This window comes from Oncorhynchus mykiss, chromosome 8 (assembly GCF_013265735.2).
Source record: "Oncorhynchus mykiss isolate Arlee chromosome 8, USDA_OmykA_1.1, whole genome shotgun sequence".
Lineage (NCBI taxonomy): Eukaryota > Metazoa > Chordata > Actinopteri > Salmoniformes > Salmonidae > Oncorhynchus > Oncorhynchus mykiss.
The window spans coordinates 23101695-23129688 of NC_048572.1; the positions used below are offsets into that span (position 1 = coordinate 23101695).

The following is a 27994-nucleotide window of genomic DNA, read 5'->3' on the forward strand; positions in this document are numbered from 1 at the left end:
TGCACTTCTTTATAAACGCACTCACGGAGTCAGCGTATAGGTCAGTGTTGTTCTCTGAGGCTGACCGGAACATATTCCAGTCCACCGGATTAAAACAATCTTGAAGCGTGGCTTCCGATTAGTCGGACCAGCGTTGAATGGTTCTCATCACTGGTACATCCTGTTTGATTTTGTGCCTTTAAGACGGAAGGAGTAAGATGGCGTCGTGGTCGGATTTTCCGAAGGGAGGGTGTTGGAAGGCTTTGTATGCATCACGGAAGTTAGAGTAGCAGTGGTCGAGGGTATTGTGCATGCACGTAGCTCAATCAATATGCTGTAAGAATTTAGGTAGACTTGTTCTCAAATTTGCTTTGTTAAAATCCCCAGCTACAATAAATGCAGCCTCAAATGCAGTGTCTCTAGCTGACATCTTTGCTAACAGGTTTTGTGTCAATTTAAAACTTACACAAGACAGTTCACAAAATTGTATATTGAAAGAAATGTAGCCAATTCATTCATTACTAAATTTAGGATTTAGTTAATCCAGAGATTTAGTTAATCCAGAAATTCTTACCTTTGCCTCGACTCGACAGTCTCGTTCAGACCATCATGGCATTTGTAGTTCTTTATGATAGCCACATTAGCAGCTAATTAGCATTGCATTTTTTGGGGGTAAATACAGGTAAATATATTGATAAAAGTCACCATGTCCATGTCACGTTGTATAAATGATTGGAGACAGGCGCAGGAATTCGTAATAGGGTTTTTTATACTCCACCCAAAATATACAACATGCCCTGAAAAGGCATGGGGACGAAGCCCAAAACAAACACGTGTAAACACAGGGATGTAACCCAAACAAAGAGCGAGGTTAAACCTCTAATAAATACACGGGACGAGACCCGTAATAACAATACAAGGGATGAGACCCGTAATAACAAGTGCACAATACACGCCGAAACAACAAAGCACAGGTACTCACAAGACCAACGAACATGGGAACAATAAGCGACCAGGACAATGGTGAACAGAGGGCACATATATACAATTACTAATCAGAGGAATTGGAACCAGGTGTGTGTAATGAGACAGTTCAGTGACGCCTGGAGGCCGGTGAGGTAGACCTCCGGAACTGGGGCATGGAATGAGCAGCAGTACCGGGGGAATCCGTGACAGTCCTAGAGAGATTTGCATGGTTATCAAAATGTCACGCCAGGGTAAGCCTACACCAAACATAGCCCTTATTCTAAAATCCCCTATGGGAAAAATTTGTGGTGGAAAAATGATTGGAACCATTTCCTTCTTCGAACGCTAGGTTTTATGGGTATTATGACTCATATTGTGGTACTCTTTTCCCAGATGTGAATCTCTATATACAGTATAATGCTATATTTTCTCCCTGACTCCGTCTCTTAGTTTTGAAGTTAGTACAGTGTCTTACAGAGAGCGACAGGACTGAAGAGTCTGTAAACTCTGCAGACTGCCTCCTAAACTGTCTCTGAACTGTTTGTGGCGTTTAAGTCCAATTCCTTGTGCTGGATTTGTGGGCAGTCATTAAGAGTGGAAAATAGCAGTGCCCACAGACAAATGTGGAATGGGCCCTTTGCAGAGGAGAAGATTGTGTGTAACTGTACGCTCCTGGTGTGACTTTGGGGTTTGTTTAGACTGTGGGACAGTGGAGATGGCCATTGAAAGTAACAGTCTTTACAGACCCTACTGTAACTCTTGTGAAAGTAGAGGACTCTGTTTTTTATGGCCACAATCGATCAACGTCCCATCCAATATACTGCTGGGATGATTGCGGCTTCCAATGCACTCTAATGGTGTCCACATTCTTGATAATGACATGTTTGGTTTACCAACATCTGAGGAGCTACATCTTTGGAGTTAACACACTGTGTAAGTTCAACCAATGGTATTACCCAGACCAAGGATAAGACACTTGTACTATAAGAAACAGATGTGTTTGTGTAAGTCGACTGTTTTCAGAACTCTTATGCACTTCACATTGCATACTGTACATTTGGATCCAGAGATGTTTTTGGCGCAGTCTCAAGAACGCAAAACACAGATGAGACGAACACCCCACCCATAATGAGAAAGGCATGGCTAGGTGTAGCCCACTGTCAACCAGGCTCCGCCATGGTTACAGCACTGCAACTCCCACTTAAATCATCCTGTTAAAGGCAAGACCCAGGTTCTAAACACTGTGCAGCTTCCTATGTCTTGGACTGATAAAACACCACAGTAACAGTCTAGGGAAGATATAGGTGGCTGTAATAAGATTGCCCCCTGGTGGGCATTGCCCAGGTACCTGGTACATGGCTACATGAAGGAGCATTTATTGGCTGACATGATACCGTTTTATTGCAGGCATCAAAGGCAGTTGTGGGTCCTCCTACATTTGTACCTTGACATAATTTCGACCTGTTATAGTGCCTAGTTTTCCCCACATTATCTGATGGCTACACCAATCACTCAGGGTAGTCCCACGGAATTCCCTATGTAATGTCATAATGCAGATATGTAACTCTTTTTGGGGGGATTTCTTATATATAGTGTTAGGTGTGACCGAGATGGCAGCGCAGCAATTCAGCTCTCTGGACAGCAGTCTACTATTCCCGGTGGCGGTATTTAAGGTAGTTGGGTGCAATCATTGTGCTTCAGTAGACACCAGGGTACTTGAGAGTGCATAACACTGGTTATAACCTGACTGAGCATGTCTGTCACTGGTCCACTCCATGGAAACAACCTGCCCCACTGACCTCAGGTTGCTTCATCTTCCACTGCTTGTTGATGTTTTCTCGGCCTGCCGTCACATAGTCATGTAAGTCTTATCTTTTACACGCTAACTACCTGCAGCCTTTTAGAAAAGCTGCAAAGTGACAGATGGGATCTGGCTGTTATTACTGGCAGGTGTCCAATATTTTACTAAGGACATACTGTACCTTAGTCTTGTGTAAGACCTGCTCAGTTGGGGCTGAGATGGCAGAGGGAGGAGAAGACAAGTGAAGAATAAGGGAAAGGCAGGCAGACGTTCTTATATGACTCAGCTCCCCTGTATTCTTCCAGAGAACAGAATGGGTCAGTTTAATTTCGACTAATGCCTAGTAAGGACAGCTGGTCTAAACAACTTATTGTGATTGGCTTGAGGCTATAGTGATGACAACACAAGGACAGAGGTGCCATCTATGTATTGAGGGGCCTGTGATCTATAACTCCACAACCCCCTTGAACTTCCTTTCGTTTAGAGCGTTGGGCCAGTAACCGAAAGGCGAATCTCATCGCTGACAAGGTAAAACGCTGTCATTCTCCCCCTGCGCAAGGCAGTTAACCCACTGTTCCCCGGGCGCCAAAAATGTGGATGTCGATTAAGGCAGCCCCCCACTCCTCTCTGATTCAGTAAGGTTGGGTTAAATTCGGAAGTCACATTTCAGTTGAAGGCATTCAGTTGTACAACTGTCTAGGTATCCCCATTTCCCTCCATCCCAGTGATGCCCTTTGCTAACTGGCCTGTCCTGTCTTCAGCGTTAGGTCAAAGGTCATGGTCCCAGCTGGCATGAAGAGTTAGGCACATCATCACTAACCAGCGTGCCCATGTAGCCCGGAGCAGCCCTGCCAGCCCTAACAGTGGAGTATTCCAGGAGTATTCATCCACGACGGCCTGTCATAACATGATAATCACATTAAGAATGCCAGTAGAACCCAGTGTTCTGCTCCCATAGAGTGCAATCATCCTCCTCTTTCCTTCCTAATGGGAGACATTACACAGAAACTCAATCCCCAGTGGGAGAACCATACGGCTCTGCTGCTCCTCTACTGTCACAGAATAGCTTTCCTTCCTTCACTCTGATTATGCTTTACCAAATTAGATGTTGAGGCAAAGTCAAATGCAGTCATTTTTTCCTTGGATAAAGAGGGAGACATTGTTGCTTGTTTAATTTATATAACATAGGACATGTTAAACTCTTCTCTGTTGTAAGTCATCATACCAGAAGCCTCTGCATACTGTTTCTCGTGCCTCGGACAATATCCTTCAAGATTCTGCCAAGAGGTGCATCTCTCCACAGAGGAACCCACCCCGCCTGAAATGTACATCAGGAGAAGCTTCTCAAGCTGGAGGAAAACAACGCCTCTCTGGAAAACGCTGGGAAGGCAGATAAAACTACGAGGAACGTATAAAACATGCAACATTTTTCACGGAGACCTCGTGGGGCTGCCATGAACTGTTCTTTATATCGCTAACATATTGTGGAGGGGAAAAGGAGGGAGGGGATGGGAATGTAGCAGAGGAGTGCAGAAGATAAAAAATGACCTGGCATCATTAGCTACTCAGCAGTAAGCCTCTCCCCGTAAACTTGACTTGCTTATTTGGTTTAAGAGACGTTGGCTGTTGCTCAAACGTTTTCACATCTGCTGAAATTTGTTTGGTTCGGGGTTCCAGAAATGGGTTTGGAAGTGCAGATGAGCCTGGCCACGAAACCAAGGAGGTGGCCAAATTCCCCGGGCGTCAGGAGGTTTTAAGAGTGTTCTCTGTCTGCTACAGTTACACTAAAAGAGTTGCGCATCCCAACAGACTTGAAATGAAACTGAAAATGAACTGAAGTTGCACACAGCAGATGTCTCCGGATGGTAGTCAGTCACACAGACAAGCTTTTTAATATAGCCCCATCAGACACAAGTGTGATGCCACTATTCCAGATCCATCTGATACTCTGAGAAATATAATGCATCATTATGGGACCTCCATTTATTCAAATGGAGCTAATTAGTTGATATGAAAGTATAAAAGTAATTCCTTAATATGATCACAGAGGGGTCATTCTAATGAGGGAGGTCCACTAACATACAAGAGAACATAACATGGGGGCTGTGTCTGGCTCTGCTGTGTTTCTCTGTAAGAGGCCCTGTGAGTTTCAGCACTGTCCCAGCCAGCATATTAGGGAGGCAGGGAGGTGACATGTGTTCATGGTTGACAGGTGTCCAGCTGACAGCTCCTCCACGGGAGGAGGGGGGGGGGCTCTCTACCCCATCTCTCATCACCTCTGGCCTGGCCACTGCCTCTGGAGCCTCAGCCTGTCCTGTCATGGACACACACACACAGTGGTGATGAGCTGAAGAGGCTCGTAGGGGGCGCAGAGCTGCTCCCCCTGCCATCCCGACTGCAGGGCCCTTATCAGAGACACTTCCTCCAGTGTCAGAGGAGATCATCGATATTTGAGTGTGTGTTTTTTCAATTTCGGACAGGAAAGTGAGCGATTACAAGATGATGAGGGCTGTGGACATCTGCAGACTCAGCTGAAACCAAGGCCTTTCTTACAGCCATGGCTCTGACTAGTGTCATGTCTTTACTATCATTAACTGAAGACTTTTAGTTTTTATCAAAGATATTCTGTAATTAGCATTTCGTGATTAACTAATCAGGCAAATGTAATTAACTAGGAAGTTGGGGCACCAAGGAAAATATTCAGATTACAAAGTTATAATTTCATAATACAACTTTTCAGATATTTTAATATCTGTTCATTTAGTCTTCTGATTAATGACTTATTCTTTATTTTACCTCACGTTAGTCTCATTCCAAAGGTCGTAAATTGTTGGTTATGTGCACGAACCCAGTCTTCACTATGAGTCATCCATACATCAATTGTCTTAAATAATTTATTTACTAACTAAGTCATTCACAGAAATGCATAAACAAACAGTAGATAGTTACAAGGAAATGTTAACGGAGTTTCCCTAGTGGCATAAACCGGCATTGCGGCTTGGTGTACAAAAGGGAAGTGGGGGTCGACTGAGATAAGACAACACACAGTTGATAATTATAACAATTGAAATGCTAATCCTTCGCACATGAACGCTCACTCATTAGGGAACAATTGCAATCAATATATATATTTACGCTTAGTGTGTCGTCAGGATCTCTGTTGAAAAGTTGGAGAGTTTGTTGGAGAGTTTGTCCGCCCTCTCTGTGAGTGGTTAGAATGGATAGTTCAGAGTGACATTCATTTATGATACCGAATTCCTAGCTGCAGACTAGTAATTAATTTCAAAGACGTGTTCTTATTCTGTCGGTATCGATAGTCTAAGAGTTTAACCACGTGGGATGGTTAAAAGATTCAGCAGTCTGGTCTCAAACCTTGGCCCTCTCGTTATTGAAGTAAGCTGGTCTGCAACCTTTGTCCTCTCGTAATTGAGAGCAACTTGGTCTGTTGAGAAATTCTCAAGGTGGGGGTTTTATTCGGAATTGTAGAAAAGGGCCTGTCCCAGGATGCCCCACCATAACTGTGCTCATGGGCGGTCCTCTGATTTAGTTAAACTGCAAAGGGAATTGGAGTTTCCTTCATTGAACAGTCCAAAATCACATGACACAATTTCACAAACAGTATCATCCTCAGTCATTCATCTTATACAACAATTAGATGTAAGCCTCATATCTGAGGCTATTATATAAACATCGGTATGGTAATATGGCCGTATTGTCTCCCATGAGTTTACAAAATTGTACCAAACAGACCAGTTCGTAGCTGGATTCTTCACCGATCTTTTATACCTTCTCCAGAACATAAATGTTGTTCGGTTCTCCAGTTCTGTGAGGTGGAAGAAATTCCTTTTTTCTCTCTATGAAACTTTTCTCTCTCTCTCTATACTGTGGCCATGAGGAGATAATCTCATCCAGGAATTTACGACCTCTCTCTGACCACAGCAGCCTGGGTGTAGGAGACAGGGGGTAGGGGGGTGGTACCTAGAAAAGGGCTGGTGCAGAGGTAGGGGTGCTCGTGTAACAGTATAACTTTAGACCGTCCCCGCGCGAACCAGGGACCCTCTGCACACATCAACAACAGTCACCCACGAAGCATCGTTACCCATCACTCCACAAAAGCCGCGGCCCTTGCAGAGCAAGGGGAACCACTACTTCAAGGTCTCAGAGCAAGTGACGTCACCGATTGAAACGCTATTTAGCGCGCACCACCGCTAACTAGCTAGCCGTTTCACATCCGTTACACTCGCTGTACCCAAAGACGGCAACGTCATGACACTAGCTCCTGACTGACCTTATTTAAGTGAAAACAGAGAGGCAACTCATTGTTAAACACTATAATGTAGTCCTCTCAGAGCCCTGTCTGCCGTGCAGATGCTTACCGCGGGGGAACATTTTGCTGTAAATAATCTGATTCTACCTTGCTGCTTGGGCCAGCTGTGTGTGAAGCGGGAGAACAGATGTGCACGGTGTCTGAGAGAGACAGATTCAGTTAGCCGGAGAGAACCAACCCAACTTCTCCAACAACCCAGGGAGGGAAGGAAAGAGAGAGAGAGAGAGTGAGAGACATCGAAAAAAAAAAGAGAGAGGCTGAGAGGGAAGATAGAGAAAGAGCGAGAGAACACGAGTGTTCAATGGTATTGATTCTTAACCAGAAAAACAATCCTTTCCCGTGTTCTCTGCACTGCTATTTCCTTCTGGTTTGCAGACTGCTGGGGGATTACTTAAAAAAGATCAATAATTGCAGGTCAATTTTTCTGGATGCTAATATTTCAGGGCAGTTTGAGGCGCAGTGGTGTACAATGTCATGATTGAGTCGCCGGCCACATTAAGCCTGGAAAAGTTACTAAGTTAAGTTCCCCCGTCCAAACCCTGTCATTAAAACGGGTGCATAGCTGGCTCACTAGCTCATCCTTGACAACTGGGAAAATATTTACTCATCTTGACTCAGTGAACGATGGCCGTTTCACAGCTTGCTTTTTTGCCCATTGTTCCCAAAGCCGATGTAAATCTTACTGCGTGAGCAAATCGGTTAGAGAAGCACAATTTCTTATTTAGTTGAATTACAAAGTCCTTTAGTGTGACTCTGCTTTAGCAGTACATTTCCAAACATTTGTGAGAATGTGTTCACAACCCTGTTGGTGGGATGGCAGCAGGTGAGGTGTGATGCATCCGCGCATTCAATGCTGCGCCTTGGCTCCTCAACGCATAATACGAATGTGAAGTCTTGACACTTGGCTTTCTCACTTATCATATGCTCCTTGGTGTTTTCAGAGCGCAGTGAGACCTGCTCCTCTCTTCCTCTCTCTTTCTTTCTCCCCAGTGTTTGTGTTTGACATGGCCTATCCTGTTTTAGCCCTGGACCACTTGAGTGACTTGCGCTTTTTTTTGTAAAAGGGGATTTTCCACAGACAGACCATCCAGACCATAGGTCTCTGAGAGCTCCTCAATTTGGTGGTCAGAGAGAGAGTGAGAGAGACAGAGACTGTCACATTAGATTCATGTGGGGGTGTGGGGGGGGGGGCTAAAACAGGGCTAAAATAAAACATGATGGAGTCATTTGAAATCCTGGATACAAACATGGGGGCGGGGGTTGAAAAATGCACCGTCCGGCCATATCAATTAATTTCCACCCTGTCCAGACTGAGAGGAGCTGAAAGGAGAGGAGCAGGGACACAAACCGAACAGACTCTCCTTATCAGCATTGGTGTTTGTGGTATAATGAGAATGAGCATACCCCTGGAGGTATTTTCTAGAGATTGCGTTGCTGACGGGGGAAGAGGGGCTACTGGGTCATGTGAGCCCTCTGTTGACTGGGAGCTGCTGAGAGTGTGTTGCGTGGGTTGGTGGAGGGTGGGCAGGTGGTGGAGTGCGGCTGGAGGGAGGGAGCAGTGTGTGTGGGGGGACTCTACACCCGACCTTGGGAGGGAGCGCTATTTCTGTCACCCAATACCCTCTGGGAGCCCTTCACTAGGCCAACAGGCATCCCATCACGCCCACTGCAGCAAAATAACTCTGGTGTCCACAATCCCACAATGCCCTGACGGCAGCACACACACGGGCTGGCAGGGAGGGAGGGGAGAAGGGGGAGAGCTCACGACACTAAGTACACAGGGTGAAATAAGTGACTTAAGCATGTCAGGCATCTTGTCACTGATTAGAAAGGGAACTGAGAGCCCAGTCAATAATTCATGCTCTATCTATATGTGACAGAAGAGGTGGAGGGGAGGGTCGCTCTCACCTCCCAATGTCAGCTAACCTACTGAAGGTTCACTCACCGTAGGGGGGTAAGAAAAGACACCGTGTCTCCAGTGTTTGTACATACTTACATTCTCATTGTCACTTCGAGTTATTGCCACAAGCACAGAAATCAAGCGCATCAGCTGATATTGCACCAATCAGATTCCTCATTCTACCTTAACATGGCTGTCTATTTAGTCAATCAAGTTCTGCGCACACATTCTCTGATGGCTGCAAGCTATGCGCTGGTGTTGCTGATGGCATGCTATTGTTGTTACATGCTCTACCCGCCACGCATGTCTGTTTCCTGCTTACCGACCCCGGACTCCACCTGTTTGCGCACTGCTTTTGTTTCGGTCACAGGGATTTGCACAGCGTTTTTTGCTCACTGTCTGTAATTGTTATTATCTTACCATGATGCATGCTCTTAGCAGTGAGCTACCCCAAAGGAGCAGAGCTCAATGCCAAGACTAATGCATTGCATGCATTGTAATCTTTCTTGAATATGTGGCATTTCCTGTCTGAACCAGTTCATTTGTGTATGGATAGTCTAATGTAACGGAGTCAGTCGTGACAGCAATGGAAAGGCAGGAGTCTTTGTGGCTTCAGAAGTGAAGCTCTCTCTTGTTGTCTATTTATTTGTTCTCTGGTTGTCCATTGTGTGTGGCGGCTGTGGTAATTACCATACTTTGCATAGCATACACTCAGAGGTCCTCAAAATATGTCCCCAGCACTTGGATAGCAGTAACAGACAATAATGACAATAGAAGTTCCAGTAGCTGAGGCTTCACACTCCTGACCGCAGGGTGTCTGGTTCAAATCCCAACCAGGCTACAGCTGTGAAAGCCTTGTGTGATAAAATTCACCCTAATTGCTCTGTGGGGAAACGGAGAGCCTGAGTAGCTTCCAGGGTATCTTCACTGTGGACCAGGGCATCTGCCAAGCAGCATGTTCAATGGAAATCATAGACCTCTCCATTGCATGAATTAATAAGCATTGTCAGGAAGCATGAGACCAAAGCTCATCATGGACATGGTTTTATATGGCAAGTCAAAATAAATTAAGTGTGAGTGATATTGGCGGGGAGAGTTGTTCTTGGAGCCTGTGTTAAAACCACCTTCCTTCACTGGCCTGGGTCTGTTGTGGGAGAACTCTTCTCAGAAGTGCTAACTAAACTCTCTCTACCCTCTCTGCACTACTCTGCTTAATCCTGCTTGGCCTTTCGATGATGGCCATTACTGCTCAAGTAAACCCATACTGTAAATCTAGAGGTTATTCTTGCCTCAGCGTTTAGATAAACTCTGTCTGAAAAAGTGTCCATGTCTCCGTGCCTACGCATTTATATTAGAGAAAAAGGAGATTGAGATAGCAAGTGAGAGGGAAAGACAGATAGATAAGTGAGCGAGACTTTGACTCTGACACAAACCATGCACAGCACAGCACGCTCTCCCTGGGAACATTTACAACTCCAGGAGAGCAGAGCGGTGGAAGAGCTCCTCTCTCCTGAAAGGGAGTATGTAATGTCTCTGTGGAGATGAGGTACTTCTTACCTCATTTGCACTTCCAGCAGCTGCGTGGAACTGCCGCGCATCTAGGTTCACTCTCAGGCTATAGCACAGGAGAGATGTATGGATGTGTCTATCTCCCCCACATGTCACGATCAATCCTCTATAGTGTCTTTATTTTCACATGCACAGGATACAGCAGGTGTAAAACAGCACAGTGAAACGCTTACTTGGAGCTCTTTCCCAACAATGCACAATAAAAGTAATGATATAGAAGAAGAAAAAACAGGAGAAATATGAGAATAAAATCAAATAAAAAACAGGAGGTCAGTTCCAGAGTCCAATGTGCAGGGGTATTGGAGGGAGGTAGGTTTCTACATGTACACAGAGGTAAAAGTGACTAGTAGCAGGATATATACCAATGGTAATAATTATCGCTATAGCAGCAGCGTATGTTGTGAGTGGGTGTTTGCATGGTGATGAGTGTAAGTGTATGTGTGTGTGTGAGTATGTGTGTATGCGTGTGGGAGAAGAGTGTAGATGTGTGCCTCAGTGGGTAGAGATCTGTGCATGAGACCTGTGAATGAGACCTGTGGATGAGACCTGTGGATGAGACCTGTGGATGAGATCTGTGGATGCGCATAGAGGTCAAAGATAGGAGGGGAGTGTGTGTGTGTGTGTGTGTGTGTGTGTGTGTGTGTGTGTGTGTGTGTGTGTGCGTGCGTGCGTGCGTGCGTGCGTGCGTGCGTGCGTGCGTGCGTGCGCACTCACTGTGACTGGCTTAGCCTCAGTCTACACCCTACCCATTGTGTGTGTGTGTCATGAGCGCAATTCAATAGTGTTTAGGGAGCTTCATTTGTGTGACCAGGACATGGTAGAATAGGTTATGTTCTGCTGTAGTGTGGTGAGAGGCCAGTAAGAGGTGTAATAAATAACATTGAATAGCATTTACTGGCACATTAATGAGGAGTTGAGGGTAAACCACCGTTTCTGGGCAGAGCCGTGTAATGCAACATGTCAGGTATTTAAGAACAGATTAGACTGGAACATGGCTCATTGATAGTCATTGTTATAATGCAGTGTACAGAACATTGGGTCAACTGAGGCTAGACTGGTATGGGAGGAGATTCTTCTGTTGGTCTGAATGTAAGAAGGCTGCCATCTGGTGACTGGTGTAAGTATTGCATACATGGAAAGGCCAGTGTCCTCCATCAAGCTTTTAACTGGTTATGAACCATTGGAGCACTGTGTAAGCTTTGTTTTAAAGTCCTAGCTTATAGGCCCACATACCAATGACCAAAGCACAGTTAATGGCATTCTCACCACATGGTTACATGGGCCTAGTATCCACTACCATTCACACTTTTGAATGAACAGAAAACTACCAAAAAATGTTGGATGAACCACACATTAATACTGTATTATGAACCCAGGCCACTTCTGGCCCACTCAGTGGAAATTTATGTTCAGGGAGCTGATTTTGATTTCAATTAGCACAGGAGAGAGGTCTCTCAACTGTGACCCTCCACATCCCCCACCAATGGCTAGAGCACGTTTAGAGATACTGTCATTAGCTCCCATTTGCAATTAGTCACATGCAACATTTCCTCCACGGCCACCCAGCCTGTGTCTTTGTCAATGACAGCCTGGTTTTCATTCTGTTTCTGCTTGATACCAACTTATTTGGTGTGACAATGCTAAAATAATCGTCTGAATCAGAAACAGCTAGAAGCAAGGTTAACTGTAGTATGCTGCACTGTACAAAATAGCCTGTTTCCATGGCTGCTGCCTGTTTCAATGTTCTCTCAAACTTCCCACTTCCTCTATTTCTAATCAGCCGTGCACAGACACTTAGACACACACACACATTACGTAATGGTTCTATTCCTGACAGAGCGCAGGTGGTCTATAAGAACAGCAGGTGAGTCATGAGCACATTGATTAAAGAGAGGGAGCATCACTCAGTGTGTGCGGTAGGGGTGACAAGGTGGGCTCTACCGGGCCCCAGCGGTCTGCTGGTTTCAGCTAGGTGAAAAAACATGGTAAAAAATAGCAGCACACACACACCACGAAATATTAAAGGGTATTAATAGTTCATGTTATCTCTCTGCCCGCCCCTCTGCAAACACATCTGTACCACGCTGGAGCATCCTTAGCGGCAGACTCCAAGAAGTATCTGATCCTTTGAGCACATTGGAGGGAAAAAGGCCCCACATCCTGAGCCAAAGCAAGCAGATTACTGAATTATTGAAAGTCACAACAGTAAAATGTCAGCGAGGTCCGTCAGACAGACAACATAAGAGGAGAGCAGTGGGGATTTGAATCATGAGACACTCACTCTGGAGAGCAGAGCACTCGTCTCTACGCAGCAGCATCACACGTCCTCTGTTTAACGTCTCCCACACACACGGCTCGATAAAAAACGTCATTACTCTCTTATGACCCTGCGCTCAATGTCCCAGACTGACTCCCACTGTTTACATTAACCTATCTATAGGCTGTCTGCCTGAGTGCCTCATCATAACATCTCTCTCTCTCTCTCTCTCTCTCTCTCTCTCTCTCTCTCTCTCTCTCTCTCTCTCTCTCTCTCTCTCTCTCTCCCTGCTGTAAAGCCATACTGTGTGGTACTAATGTATCATGTCTCAATCGTTGTCACTGAGCCTGAGGTGAGACATGTACCGTGTCGCTAATACCAACTAGCTATCTGTGAGTGGCTAACGAGTGTTCTCTCTGTGTTCTCTGCTCCAGCACACAACCGTCCTCCCCTTCATCATCATTGAGATGAGGACCACGCACCACCAGTATCCCAGCAGGCCTTGTGGAACGATAGCTGTGTGCAGCTTTGCCGTGGGATACGTTATATGGTAAGAGCCCCTTTCCTCCAACAATGGCAGGCTGAACTCTTCCTCGGTTTGTGTTGCTAATTGATAAGAGACCCTAAAAGGCTAGCCCTGGGCTAAGGGAGATTTAAGCGAGTGTTCACACTTGCACATTCTAAAGTGGGCTAGCATCAACATAAAATGTTTCAAGTTTTATACAAACCATCACTGTTGGAAATCAATGCTCGGCTAGCTAGAAGCAAGATGAAATAATGTGTTAATTAATGTCTAATTGCTTATATTATTGTGTTTGTCCATTAGCCTACACTGTAAAACATTTCCTGTCATTTTTACTGTCAAATACTGGCAGCACTGTGGCCAGAAGGTTACTGTAAATTTACACTGAATTACTTACAGCACATAAGCCAGTACATTACTGTAGATTTACAAGACCTTTACTTGAACACAAATTTACAGCATATTACTGGAACACCTGACTACAGCGACATGCTGTGTTTCTAGATTTTACAGTGGAAGCACAGTGGTTAGTAAAATATTGTAGATTTACAGTGCAAGTAGCTTGTGCTAACGACGGGCAGTATTTCTGTTCCATATATTTGATATACTGTATGTATTTCAAAACGTGCAATTCCTATTTTTTTATTTGTGTCCTGAACTACAATTCATGTGACCTATTTTGTAACGGTTTAATTAGAATACACGTATTTTCTAATACAAATATATACTTGCAAGTATAACTACAACATTCTCTGTAACGGTAACATCATATTTTCACTGGCTATGACTATGGTATATTCTTGTTTAACTTAGTTTAATACGCTGGCTGTAAGTCGCTCTGGATAAGAGCGTCTGCTAAATGATCAAAATGTAAATGTGAAAATGGACACTTGCAAAGCACGCTGGATATTATTCTAAGCACCATTGCCCCCAAACGAGGCCACATTTGATTAAAATACAAATAGTTTGAGGGTGGAGCTCATTAGAATAATAACCAGCAGTGTGCTTTCCAAATGTTCATTTTTAACATTTCCATTTTGCTCTGGTCGAAAGCGACATACAGTCAGTGCATTCCTCTACGGTTGATTCAAAAACAGCACATCACAGTCAAAGCGACTAACACGTTTCTGTGATCGTTTGTGGGAAGGTGTTGTAGTTGAGGATACATTGGTCTTCCACATATCCTGTATTTGTTACAAGTTACCTTTTGAATGTATCTTTGCCTATCTCTGGCTACATTACTGTAAAATTCACAGTAACTTCCCACCAGCGTCCTGTAAGTTACTGGAAAATGCAGAGCAATGACAGTACAATACTGTAAAATGAGGCTACTATAATGTAAGAAAGTAAATGCTACTGTAATCATGTTGATATTTTACAGTACTTTACTATAATTACATGGGATTAGTACAAGCAGGTTGGCTGCTAGGTATTTGTATATTACAGCCTATTTATGAATATGTGGTGTTTTATATCACTTGCTCTTCTAGAGGCCTAAACAAAAGCTCCCAAACTGGCTGTGGCTACAGGGCAAAACATATCGAAAAGGACATGGCTTAATTTCCAACCCTTAAAGACTTGCAGTCACTCTGATCCGTCCCATAATCTGTCCCCTGTACATTTAATTGTTAGGAAACTACTACCGCATATCACTTAAATTGGTACAGCACTCTCACTAAGGGGTGCAACAAGTATAGCCTCTTACAAGGCACGCCTCAACATTGGTTCATGAGCCACAACAATACCATGCACCTACAAAAGTGTTTTGCAGCTCAAAAATTACAGTATGGTACTGTATTCTGTGAGGTGGTACTGAATTACAGTAAATTACTGACAGCACACTAGCCAGTAAATTACTGTAGATTTACAGGACGAATATACAAAAATATGGTATGGTACTTCATTCTGTGGGCTACTGCATTCTCACTAATAGGGTGCAACAAATATAGAATCTTACAAGGCACACCTGTAGAATGTTACTGTGAAATTGCTGTAATTGTACAGCAGTGTAGCAGAATGCCATTGAGCCCTCATAATGCATTGCTCTTTACAGTACTGTACCCTAATATAGAGTTACAGTAGCTAACTAAAAGTTTTGGCTGTAAATGTACAACAATTTGTTACAGTGCAGTGCTTTGGAATACAAGTGTGAATCCTTAGCACAGGGCTAAAGCTTAGCCCAGGTTTAACAAATGCTTGTGTGAACAGGCTAAACTAGCCCAGGGCTAAGATAGCCAGGGCCTCAGAACAATGCAGTGTGAAAAGGCTTAAAATGTTATTGTCCATTTCCACTTGGGACCATTAAAACAGACTCTTGAAAACAGGCATAAGACACATATAAGAACATACTGTACAGAACAGAGAAACCATCACAGCAACATCATAGTATAAATACTGTATACTGTGTGTCTTGATGATGAATGTGATCTGTGTGGCTAATGAGAAGACAGGGATGTCCAGCCGCCCCGCCCCTCCCCTCTGCTTCTCCAGGCCCGGAGATCTGGCAGCTAGCTCCATTCCCACGTTCCTCATGGCTCTGTCCCTCCACACACTTATGATGGATGACCTTCTCCGAGCATGGTAACACAGTCTCTGCTGCAGAAAAAACAGCCTCTAAACCTCCTCAATCAGTCAAGAAAGAGAGAAAGAAAGAGAGAGAGGGGGATCTGTCTCTGGTCTGGCAGAGAGGCCTACCTTGTGACAACACATGTTACAGAACCAGAGGACCAGACGCTAGTCCTGAGCACGGCACATTTAATGCTCTCAGAGAGGAGAGGCTTGGAGCCGAGGGAGCCCTCTACTGCAGCCATAGCTAACCAGGGCCGACAGCAAGGAGAAGGGGATTTGCCAGACCCACCTGACGTGTAGGAGCCTCAGGCAACAAACACCTCTCTTCATTTTAATCCTTGGCTAAATTAAGATGATTATATCCCCACACGTCTCACAGGGTCAGAGAATCTGCCTCGTTTCCCTATGCTGGAGTTGGGTAAATCCATAGGCAGTCTTCACAGGAGGCTGGTGGCACCTTCATTGGGGAGGACGGACTCGTGGTAATGGCTGTAGCAAAATGGATGGAATGGTATCAAATACACCGCTCAAAAAAATAAAGGGAACACTAAAATAACACATCCTAGATCTGAATGAATGGAATATTCTTAATAAATACTTTTTTCTTTACATAGTTGAATGTGCTGACAACAAAATCACACAAAAATTATCAATGGAAATCAAATTTATCAACCCATGGAGGTCTGGATTTGGAGTCACACTCAAAATTAAAGTGGAAAACCACACTACAGGCTGATCCAACTTTGATGTAATGTCCTTAAAACAAGTCAAAATGAGGCTCAGTAGTGTGTGTGGCCTCCACGTGCCTGTATGACCTCCCTACAACGCCTGGGCATGCTCCTGATGAGGTGGCGGATGGTCTCCTGAGGGATCTCCTCCCAGACCTGGACTAAAGCATCCGCCAACTCCTCGACAGTCTGTGGTGCAACGTGGCGTTGGTGGATGGAGCGAGACATGATGTCCCATATGTGCTCAATTGGATTCAGGTCTGGGGAACGGGCGGGCCAGTCCATAGCATCAATGCCTTCCTCTTGCAGGAACTGCTGACACACTCCAGCCACATGAGGTCTAGCATTGTCTTGCATTAGGAGGAACCCAGGGCCAACCACACCAGCATATGGTCTCACAAGGGGTCTGAGGATCTCATCTCGGTACCTAATGGCAGTCAGGCTACCTCTGGCGAGCACATGGAGGGCTGTGCGGCCCCCCAAAGAAATGCCACCCCACACCATGACTGACCCACCGCCGAACCGGTCATGCAGGAGGATGTTGCAGGCAGCAGAACGTTCTCCACGGCGTCTCCAGACTCTGTCACGTCTGTCACGTGCTCAGTGTGAACCTGCTTTCATCTGTGAAGAGCACAGGGCGCCAGTGGCAAATTTGCCAATCTTGGTGTTCTCTGGAAAATGCCAAACGTCCTGCACGGTGTTGGGCTGTAAGCACAACCCCCCACCTGTGGACGTCGGGCCCTCATACCACCCTCATGGAGTCTGTTTCTGACCGTTTGAGCAGACACATGCACATTTGTGGCCTGCTGGAGGTCATTTTGCAGGGCTCTGGCAGTGCTCTTCCTGCTCCTCCTTGCACAAAGGCGGAGGTAGCGGTCCTGCTGCTGGGTTGTTGCCCTCCTACGGCCTCCTCCACGTCTCCTGATGTACTGGCCTGTCTCCTGGTAGCACCTCCATGCTCTGGACACTACGCTGACAGACACAGCAAACCTTCTTGCCACATCTCGCATTGACGTGCCATCCTGGATGAGCTGCACTACCTGAGCCACTTGTGTGGGTTGTAGACTCCGTCTCATGCTACCACTAGAGTGAAAGCACCGCCAGCATTCAAAAGTGACCAAAACATCAGCCAGGAAGCATAGGAACTGAGAAGTGGTCTGTGGTCCCCACCTGCAGAACCACTCCTTTATTGGGGGTGTCTTGCTAAATGCCTATAATTTCCACCTGTCGTCTATTCCATTTGCAAAACAGCATGTGAAATTTCTTGTCAATCATTGTTGCTTCCTAAGTGGACAGTTTGATTTCACAGAAGTGTGATTGACTTGGAGTTACATTGTGATGTTTAAGTGTTCCCTTTATTTTTTTGAGCAGTGTATATCCAACATGGTTTCCATGTGTTTGATGCCATTCCATTCGCTCCGTTCCAGCCATTATTATGAGCCGTCCTCCCCTCAGCAGCCTCCACTGGCTGCCTTAAATGGGGATTCCCAGCCAGGGAGTTACAGCGAGAGAGGGGGAGGGGAATAGACAGAGAGAGCGAAAGAGAAAGATGTCAAGCCTAAAGTAGGACGAGCTAAGCTTCAGTGGCAGACATGTCTGATCTGTACAGTCTGTCAGACACCAACAAATTGTCAAGTGATGAAATGCTATGTTACTAAAATGAACATCGCATGTAGGGATTTCCCCTGAATCCATAGAGACATAGTCTAAAATCCCTCTTGGTTAGGAAGGAATTATATGGAACGTAATAAAAGAGGATAGAGGTCAACGGATGTAACAACTAATATAACTGTTAGAAACCACCTTGTTTACCTCCACATGTGCAACTTGAAGACTTAAAAGTGCCATTCAACTAATTGCCCAATTATTGAATTCAGCTAATTGAAGAATTTACATAATTCACCGCCTTACTGACGCCCAACAGCTTCCGTCTGTGGACTCAAGTATGTGCAATTTTTCATATTAGTGGGATCAGCTGTATTGTGCAGCAGCCTCGGGCCAGGGTAAGGGCCAGTCCAGTTTCACCTTGAGTGATTGCTTTGGAATCAGGGGAGGCTGTGAGTGGGCCAGCTGACGCACTGGACTCTGGCGCCTCTCACTAATGTGCCCTTGTCCAGTACTGTATACGCTCTCTCTCCCCTGGCAGTGTCTTGCTCCTTGAGACCTGCCCTGGCAGTGTCTCTCTCTCTCTGAGATCTCTCCTGGCAGTGTCTCTCCCTGAGACTTCTCCTAGCAGTTTCTCTCTCCCTGAGACCTCTCCTAGAAGTGTCTATCCTTGAGACCTCCCCTAGCAGTGTCTCTCTCTCTCTCTCTCTCTCTCTCTCTCTCTGAGACCTCTCCTAGCAGTGTCTCTCTCCCTGAGATCTCTCCTAGCAGTGGCTCTATCTCTGAGACCTCTCATAGCAGTGTCTCTCTCTCTGAGACCTCTCCTATAAGTCTCTCTCTCTCTCTGAGATCTCTCCTAGCAGTGTCTCTCTCTCTGAGTCCTCTCCTAGCAGTGTCCCTCTCTCTGAGACCTCTTCTCGAGACCTCTCCTAGCAGTCTCTCTCATCTGAGACCTCTCCTAGCAGTGTCTCTCTCTCTGAGATCTCTCCTAGCAGTGTCTCTCTCTCTCTGAGATCTCTCCTAGCAGTGTCTCTCTCATCTGAGACCTCTCCTAGCAGTGTCTCTCTCTCTGAGATCTCTCCTAGCAGTGTCCCTCTCTCTGAGACCTCTCTTAGCAGTGTCTCTCTCCCTGAGACCTCTCCTAGAAGTGTCTATCCTTGAGACCTCCCCTAGCAGTGTCTCTCTCTCTCTCTCTCTCTCTCTCTCTCTCTCTCTCTCTCTCTGTCTCTGAGACCTCTCCTAGCAGTGTCTCTCTCCCTGAGATCTCTCATAGCAGTGTCTCTCTCTCTGAGACCTCTCCTAGCAGTGTCTCTCTCTGACCTCCCCTAGCAGAGTCTCTCTCTCTGAGACCTCTCCTAGCAGTGTCTCTCTCTCTGATATCTCTCCTAGCAGTGTCCCTCTCTCTGAGACCTCTCTTAGCAGTGTCTCTCTCCCTGAGACCTCTCCTAGAAGTGTGTCTGTCTTCTCTGAGACCTCTCCTATTAGTGTCTCTATCTCTCTCTCTCCCAGAGACCTCTCCTAGCAGTGTCTCTCTCCCTGAGATCTCCCCTAGAAGTGTGTCTGTTTTCTCTATCTCTGAGACCTCTCATAGCAGTGTCTCTCTCTCTCTGAGACCTCTCCTATCAGTGTCTCTCTCTCTGAGATCTCTCCCAGCAGTGTCTCTCTCTCTCTGAGATCTCTCCTAGCAGTGTCTCTGTCTCGGAGACCTCTCATAGCAGTGTCTCTCTCTCTCTCTGAGATCTCTCCTAGCAGTGTCTCTCTCATCTGAGACCTCTCCTAGCAGTGTCTCTCTCTCTGAGATGTCTCATAGCAGTGTCCCTTTCTCTGAGACCTCTCTTAGCAGTGTCTCTCTCCCTGAGACCTCTCCTAGAAGTGTCTATCCTTGAGACCTCCCCTAGCAGTGTCTCTCTCTCTCTCTCTCTCTCTCCCTCTCTCTCTCTCTCTGAGACCTCTCCTATAAGTCTATCTCTCTCTCTGAGATCTCTCCTAGCAGTGTCTCTCTCTCTGAGTCCTCTCCTAGCAGTGTCCCTCTCTCTGAGACCTCTTCTCGAGACCTCTCCTAGCAGTCTCTCTCATCTGAGACCTCTCCTAGCAGTGTCTCTCTCTCTGAGATCTCTCCTAGCAGTGTCTCTCTCTCTCTGAGATCTTTCCTAGCAGTGTCTCTGTCTCGGAGACCTCTCATAGCAGTGTCTCTCTCTCTCTAAGATCTCTCTTAGCAGTGTCTCTCTCCCTGAGACCTCTCCTAGAAGTGTCTATCCTTGAGACCTCCCCTAGCAGTGTCTCTCTCTATCTCTCTCTCTCTCTCTCTCTCTCCCTCTCTCTCTCTCTCTGAGACCTCTCCTAGCAGTGTATCTCTCCCTGAGATCTCTCCTAGCAGTGGCTCTATCTCTGAGACCTCTCATAGCAGTGTCTCTCTCTCTGAGACCTCTCCTATAAGTCTATCTCTCTCTCTGAGATCTCTCCTAGCAGTGTCTCTCTCTCTGAGTCCTCTCCTAGCAGTGTCCCTCTCTCTGAGACCTCTTCTCGAGACCTCTCCTAGCAGTCTCTCTCATCTGAGACCTCTCCTAGCAGTGTCTCTCTCTCTGAGATCTCTCCTAGCAGTGTCTCTCTCTCTCTGAGATCTCTCCTAGCAGTGTCTCTCTCATCTGAGACCTCTCCTAGCAGTGTCTCTCTCTCTGAGATCTCTCCTAGCAGTGTCCCTCTCTCTGAGACCTCTCTTAGCAGTGTCTCTCTCCCTGAGACCTCTCCTAGAAGTGTCTATCCTTGAGACCTCCCCTAGCAGTGTCTCTCTCTCTCTCTCTCTCTCTCTCTCTCTCTCTCTCTCTCTCTCTGTCTCTGAGACCTCTCCTAGCAGTGTCTCTCTCCCTGAGATCTCTCATAGCAGTGTCTCTCTCTCTGAGACCTCTCCTAGCAGTGTCTCTCTCTGACCTCCCCTAGCAGAGTCTCTCTCTCTGAGACCTCTCCTAGCAGTGTCTCTCTCTCTGATATCTCTCCTAGCAGTGTCCCTCTCTCTGAGACCTCTCTTAGCAGTGTCTCTCTCCCTGAGACCTCTCCTAGAAGTGTGTCTGTCTTCTCTGAGACCTCTCCTATTAGTGTCTCTATCTCTCTCTCTCCCAGAGACCTCTCCTAGCAGTGTCTCTCTCCCTGAGATCTCCCCTAGAAGTGTGTCTGTTTTCTCTATCTCTGAGACCTCTCATAGCAGTGTCTCTCTCTCTCTGAGACCTCTCCTATCAGTGTCTCTCTCTCTGAGATCTCTCCCAGCAGTGTCTCTCTCTCTCTGAGATCTCTCCTAGCAGTGTCTCTGTCTCGGAGACCTCTCATAGCAGTGTCTCTCTCTCTCTCTGAGATCTCTCCTAGCAGTGTCTCTCTCATCTGAGACCTCTCCTAGCAGTGTCTCTCTCTCTGAGATGTCTCATAGCAGTGTCCCTTTCTCTGAGACCTCTCTTAGCAGTGTCTCTCTCCCTGAGACCTCTCCTAGAAGTGTCTATCCTTGAGACCTCCCCTAGCAGTGTCTCTCTCTCTCTCTCTCCCTCTCTCTCTCTCTCTGAGACCTCTCCTAGCAGTGTATCTCTCCCTGAGATCTCTCCTAGCAGTGGCTCTATCTCTGAGACCTCTCATAGCAGTGTCTCTCTCTCTGAGACCTCTCCTATAAGTCTATCTCTCTCTCTGAGATCTCTCCTAGCAGTGTCTCTCTCTCTGAGTCCTCTCCTAGCAGTGTCCCTCTCTCTGAGACCTCTTCTCGAGACCTCTCCTAGCAGTCTCTCTCATCTGAGACCTCTCCTAGCAGTGTCTCTCTCTCTGAGATCTCTCCTAGCAGTGTCTCTCTCTCTCTGAGATCTTTCCTAGCAGTGTCTCTGTCTCGGAGACCTCTCATAGCAGTGTCTCTCTCTCTCTAAGATCTCTCTTAGCAGTGTCTCTCTCCCTGAGACCTCTCCTAGAAGTGTCTATCCTTGAGACCTCCCCTAGCAGTGTCTCTCTCTATCTCTCTCTCTCTCTCTCTCTCTCTCTCTCTCTCTCTCTCTCTCTCTCTCTCTCTCTCTGAGACTTCTCCTAGCAGTGTCTCTCTCCCTGAGATCTCTCATAGCAGTGTCTCTCTCTCTGAGACCTCTCCTAGCAGTGTCTCTCTCTGACCTCCCCTAGCAGAGTCTCTCTCTCTGAGACCTCTCCTAGCAGTGTCCCTCTCTCTGAGACCTCTCTTAGCAGTGTCTCTCTCCCTGAGACCTCTCCTAGAAGTGTGTCTGTCTTCTCTGAGACCTCTCCTATTAGTGTCTCTATCTCTCTCTCTCCCCGAGACCTCTCCTAGCAGTGTCTCTCTCTCTGAGACCTCTCCTATCAGTGTCTCTCTCTCTCTGAGATCTCTCCTAGCAGTGTCTCTCTCATCTGAGACCTCTCCTAGCAGTGTCTCTCTCTCTGAGATCTCTCCTAGCAGTGTCTCTCTCTCTCTGAGATCTCTCCTAGCAGTGTCTGTCTCGGAGACCTCTCATAGCAATGTCTCTCTCTCTCTCTGAGATCTCTCCTAGCAGTGTCTCTCTCATCTGAGACCTCTCCTAGCAGTGTCTCTCTCTCTGAGATCTCTCCTAGCAGTGTCCCTCTCTCTGAGACCTCTCTTAGCAGTGTCTCTCTCCCTGAGACCTCTCCTAGAAGTGTCTATCCTTGAGACCTCCCCTAGCAGTGTCTCTCTCTCTCTCTCTCTCTCTCTCTCTCTCTCTGAGACCTCTCCTAGCAGTGTATCTCTCCCTGAGATCTCTCCTAGCAGTGGCTCTATCTCTGAGACCTCTCATAGCAGTGTCTCTCTCTCTGAGACCTCTCCTATAAGTCTATCTCTCTCTCTGAGATCTCTCCTAGCAGTGTCTCTCTCTCTGAGTCCTCTCCTAGCAGTGTCCCTCTCTCTGAGACCTCTTCTCGAGACCTCTCCTAGCAGTCTCTCTCATCTGAGACCTCTCCTAGCAGTGTCTCTCTCTCTGAGATCTCTCCTAGCAGTGTCTCTCTCTCTCTGAGATCTCTCATAGCAGTGTCTCTCTCTCTCTGAGATCTCTCCTAGCAGTGTCTCTCTCTCTCTCTGAGATCTTTCCTAGCAGTGTCTCTGTCTCGGAGACCTCTCATAGCAGTGTCTCTCTCTCTCTGAGACCTCTCAGAGCAGTGTCTCTCTCTCTCTGAGATCTCTCCTAGCAGTGTCTCTCTTTCTCTGAGATCTTTCCTAGCAGTGTCTCTGTCTCGGAGACCTCTCTTAGCAGTGTCTCTCTCCCTGAGACCTCTCATAGCAGTGTCTCTCTCTCTCTGAGATCTCTCCTAGCAGTGTCTCTCTCTCTCTGAGATCTTTCCTAGCAGTGTCTCTGTCTCGGAGACCTCTCTTAGCAGTGTCTCTCTCCCTGAGACCTCTCCTAGAAGTGTCTATCCTTGAGACCTCCCCTAGCAGTGTCTCTCTCTATCTCTCTCTCTCTCTCTCTCTCTCTCTCTCTCTCTCTCTCTCTGAGACCTCTCCTAGCAGTGTCTCTCTCTGACCTCCCCTAGCAGAGTCTCTCTCTCTGAGACCTCTCCTAGCAGTGTCTCTCTCTCTGATATCTCTCCTAGCAGTGTCCCTCTCTCTGAGACCTCTCTTAGCAGTGTCTCTCTCCCTGAGACCTCTCCTAGAAGTGTGTCTGTCTTCTCTGAGACCTCTCCTATTAGTGTCTCTATCTCTCTCTCTCCCAGAGACCTCTCCTAGCAGTGTCTCTCTCCCTGAGATCTCCCCTAGAAGTGTGTCTGTTTTCTCTATCTCTGAGACCTCTCATAGCAGTGTCTCTCTCTCTCTGAGACCTCTCCTATCAGTGTCTCTCTCTCTGAGATCTCTCCCAGCAGTGTCTCTCTCTCTCTGAGATCTCTCCTAGCAGTGTCTCTGTCTCGGAGACCTCTCATAGCAGTGTCTCTCTCTCTCTCTGAGATCTCTCCTAGCAGTGTCTCTCTCATCTGAGACCTCTCCTAGCAGTGTCTCTCTCTCTGAGATGTCTCATAGCAGTGTCCCTTTCTCTGAGACCTCTCTTAGCAGTGTCTCTCTCCCTGAGACCTCTCCTAGAAGTGTCTATCCTTGAGACCTCCCCTAGCAGTGTCTCTCTCTCTCTCTCTCTCTCTCCCTCTCTCTCTCTCTCTGAGACCTCTCCTAGCAGTGTATCTCTCCCTGAGATCTCTCCTAGCAGTGGCTCTATCTCTGAGACCTCTCATAGCAGTGTCTCTCTCTCTGAGACCTCTCCTATAAGTCTATCTCTCTCTCTGAGATCTCTCCTAGCAGTGTCTCTCTCTCTGAGTCCTCTCCTAGCAGTGTCCCTCTCTCTGAGACCTCTTCTCGAGACCTCTCCTAGCAGTCTCTCTCATCTGAGACCTCTCCTAGCAGTGTCTCTCTCTCTGAGATCTCTCCTAGCAGTGTCTCTCTCTCTCTGAGATCTTTCCTAGCAGTGTCTCTGTCTCGGAGACCTCTCATAGCAGTGTCTCTCTCTCTCTAAGATCTCTCTTAGCAGTGTCTCTCTCCCTGAGACCTCTCCTAGAAGTGTCTATCCTTGAGACCTCCCCTAGCAGTGTCTCTCTCTATCTCTCTCTCTCTCTCTCTCTCTCTCTCTCTCTCTCTCTCTCTGAGACTTCTCCTAGCAGTGTCTCTCTCCCTGAGATCTCTCATAGCAGTGTCTCTCTCTCTGAGACCTCTCCTAGCAGTGTCTCTCTCTGACCTCCCCTAGCAGAGTCTCTCTCTCTGAGACCTCTCCTAGCAGTGTCCCTCTCTCTGAGACCTCTCTTAGCAGTGTCTCTCTCCCTGAGACCTCTCCTAGAAGTGTGTCTGTCTTCTCTGAGACCTCTCCTATTAGTGTCTCTATCTCTCTCTCTCCCCGAGACCTCTCCTAGCAGTGTCTCTCTCTCTGAGACCTCTCCTATCAGTGTCTCTCTCTCTCTGAGATCTCTCCTAGCAGTGTCTCTCTCATCTGAGACCTCTCCTAGCAGTGTCTCTCTCTCTGAGATCTCTCCTAGCAGTGTCTCTCTCTCTCTGAGATCTCTCCTAGCAGTGTCTGTCTCGGAGACCTCTCATAGCAATGTCTCTCTCTCTCTCTGAGATCTCTCCTAGCAGTGTCTCTCTCATCTGAGACCTCTCCTAGCAGTGTCTCTCTCTCTGAGATCTCTCCTAGCAGTGTCCCTCTCTCTGAGACCTCTCTTAGCAGTGTCTCTCTCCCTGAGACCTCTCCTAGAAGTGTCTATCCTTGAGACCTCCCCTAGCAGTGTCTCTCTCTCTCTCTCTCTCTCTCTCTCTCTCTCTCTGAGACCTCTCCTAGCAGTGTATCTCTCCCTGAGATCTCTCCTAGCAGTGGCTCTATCTCTGAGACCTCTCATAGCAGTGTCTCTCTCTCTGAGACCTCTCCTATAAGTCTATCTCTCTCTCTGAGATCTCTCCTAGCAGTGTCTCTCTCTCTGAGTCCTCTCCTAGCAGTGTCCCTCTCTCTGAGACCTCTTCTCGAGACCTCTCCTAGCAGTCTCTCTCATCTGAGACCTCTCCTAGCAGTGTCTCTCTCTCTGAGATCTCTCCTAGCAGTGTCTCTCTCTCTCTGAGATCTCTCATAGCAGTGTCTCTCTCTCTCTGAGATCTCTCCTAGCAGTGTCTCTCTCTCTCTGAGATCTTTCCTAGCAGTGTCTCTGTCTCGGAGACCTCTCATAGCAGTGTCTCTCTCTCTCTGAGACCTCTCAGAGCAGTGTCTCTCTCTCTCTGAGATCTCTCCTAGCAGTGTCTCTCTTTCTCTGAGATCTTTCCTAGCAGTGTCTCTGTCTCGGAGACCTCTCTTAGCAGTGTCTCTCTCCCTGAGACCTCTCATAGCAGTGTCTCTCTCTCTCTGAGATCTCTCCTAGCAGTGTCTCTCTCTCTCTGAGATCTTTCCTAGCAGTGTCTCTGTCTCGGAGACCTCTCTTAGCAGTGTCTCTCTCCCTGAGACCTCTCCTAGAAGTGTCTATCCTTGAGACCTCCCCTAGCAGTGTCTCTCTCTATCTCTCTCTCTCTCTCTCTCTCTCTCTCTCTCTCTCTCTGAGACTTCTCCTAGCAGTGTCTCTCTCCCTGAGATCTCTCATAGCAGTGTCTCTCTCTCTGAGACCTCTCCTAGCAGTGTCTCTCTCTGACCTCCCCTAGCAGAGTCTCTCTCTCTGAGACCTCTCCTAGCAGTGTCCCTCTCTCTGAGACCTCTCTTAGCAGTGTCTCTCTCCCTGAGACCTCTCCTAGAAGTGTGTCTGTCTTCTCTGAGACCTCTCCTATTAGTGTCTCTATCTCTCTCTCTCCCCGAGACCTCTCCTAGCAGTGTCTCTCTCTCTGAGACCTCTCCTATCAGTGTCTCTCTCTCTCTGAGATCTCTCCTAGCAGTGTCTCTCTCATCTGAGACCTCTCCTAGCAGTGTCTCTCTCTCTGAGATCTCTCCTAGCAGTGTCTCTCTCTCTCTGAGATCTCTCCTAGCAGTGTCTGTCTCGGAGACCTCTCATAGCAATGTCTCTCTCTCTCTCTGAGATCTCTCCTAGCAGTGTCTCTCTCATCTGAGACCTCTCCTAGCAGTGTCTCTCTCTCTGAGATCTCTCCTAGCAGTGTCCCTCTCTCTGAGACCTCTCTTAGCAGTGTCTCTCTCCCTGAGACCTCTCCTAGAAGTGTCTATCCTTGAGACCTCCCCTAGCAGTGTCTCTCTCTCTCTCTCTCTCTCCCTCTCTCTCTCTCTCTCTGAGACCTCTCCTAGCAGTGTATCTCTCCCTGAGATCTCTCCTAGCAGTGGCTCTATCTCTGAGACCTCTCATAGCAGTGTCTCTCTCTCTGAGACCTCTCCTATAAGTCTATCTCTCTCTCTGAGATCTCTCCTAGCAGTGTCTCTCTCTCTGAGTCCTCTCCTAGCAGTGTCCCTCTCTCTGAGACCTCTTCTCGAGACCTCTCCTAGCAGTCTCTCTCATCTGAGACCTCTCCTAGCAGTGTCTCTCTCTCTGAGATCTCTCCTATAAGTCTATCTCTCTCTCTGAGATCTCTCCTAGCAGTGTCTCTCTCTCTGAGTCCTCTCCTAGCAGTGTCCCTCTCTCTGAGACCTCTTCTCGAGACCTCTCCTAGCAGTCTCTCTCATCTGAGACCTCTCCTAGCAGTGTCTCTCTCTCTGAGATCTCTCCTAGCAGTGTCTCTCTCTCTCTGAGATCTCTCCTAGCAGTGTCCCTCTCTCTGAGACCTCTCTTAGCAGTGTCTCTCTCCCTGAGACCTCTCCTAGAAGTGTCTATCCTTGAGACCTCCCCTAGCAGTGTCTCTCTCTCTCTCTCTCTCTCTCTCTCTCTCTCTGAGACTTCTCCTAGCAGTGTCTCTCTCCCTGAGATCTCTCATAGCAGTGTCTCTCTCTCTGAGACCTCTCCTAGCAGTGTCTCTCTCTGACCTCCCCTAGCAGAGTCTCTCTCTCTGAGACCTCTCCTAGCAGTGTCCCTCTCTCTGAGACCTCTCTTAGCAGTGTCTCTCTCCCTGAGACCTCTCCTAGAAGTGTGTCTGTCTTCTCTGAGACCTCTCCTATTAGTGTCTCTATCTCTCTCTCTCCCCGAGACCTCTCCTAGCAGTGTCTCTCTCTCTGAGACCTCTCCTATCAGTGTCTCTCTCTCTGAGATCTCTCCTAGCAGTGTCTCTCTCTCTCTGAGATCTCTCCTAGCAGTGTCTGTCTCGGAGACCTCTCATAGCAATGTCTCTCTCTCTCTCTGAGATCTCTCCTAGCAGTGTCTCTCTCATCTGAGACCTCTCCTAGCAGTGTCTCTCTCTCTGAGATCTCT

The 27994-nt window shown here is 47.1% G+C and overlaps 1 protein-coding gene across 1 annotated transcript in view; it reads left to right on the plus strand.

The window, feature by feature from the left end:
• The window catches only part of aig1 (androgen-induced 1 (H. sapiens)), a 68154-nt gene that overhangs the window by 25311 nt on the left and 14849 nt on the right, over positions 1–27994 (plus strand). The window contains exon 4 of the mRNA XM_021611994.2: positions 13234–13349. Within this exon, the coding sequence (XP_021467669.2) occupies positions 13234–13349 (116 nt within the window). The remainder of the gene's footprint in view (positions 1–13233; positions 13350–27994) is intronic.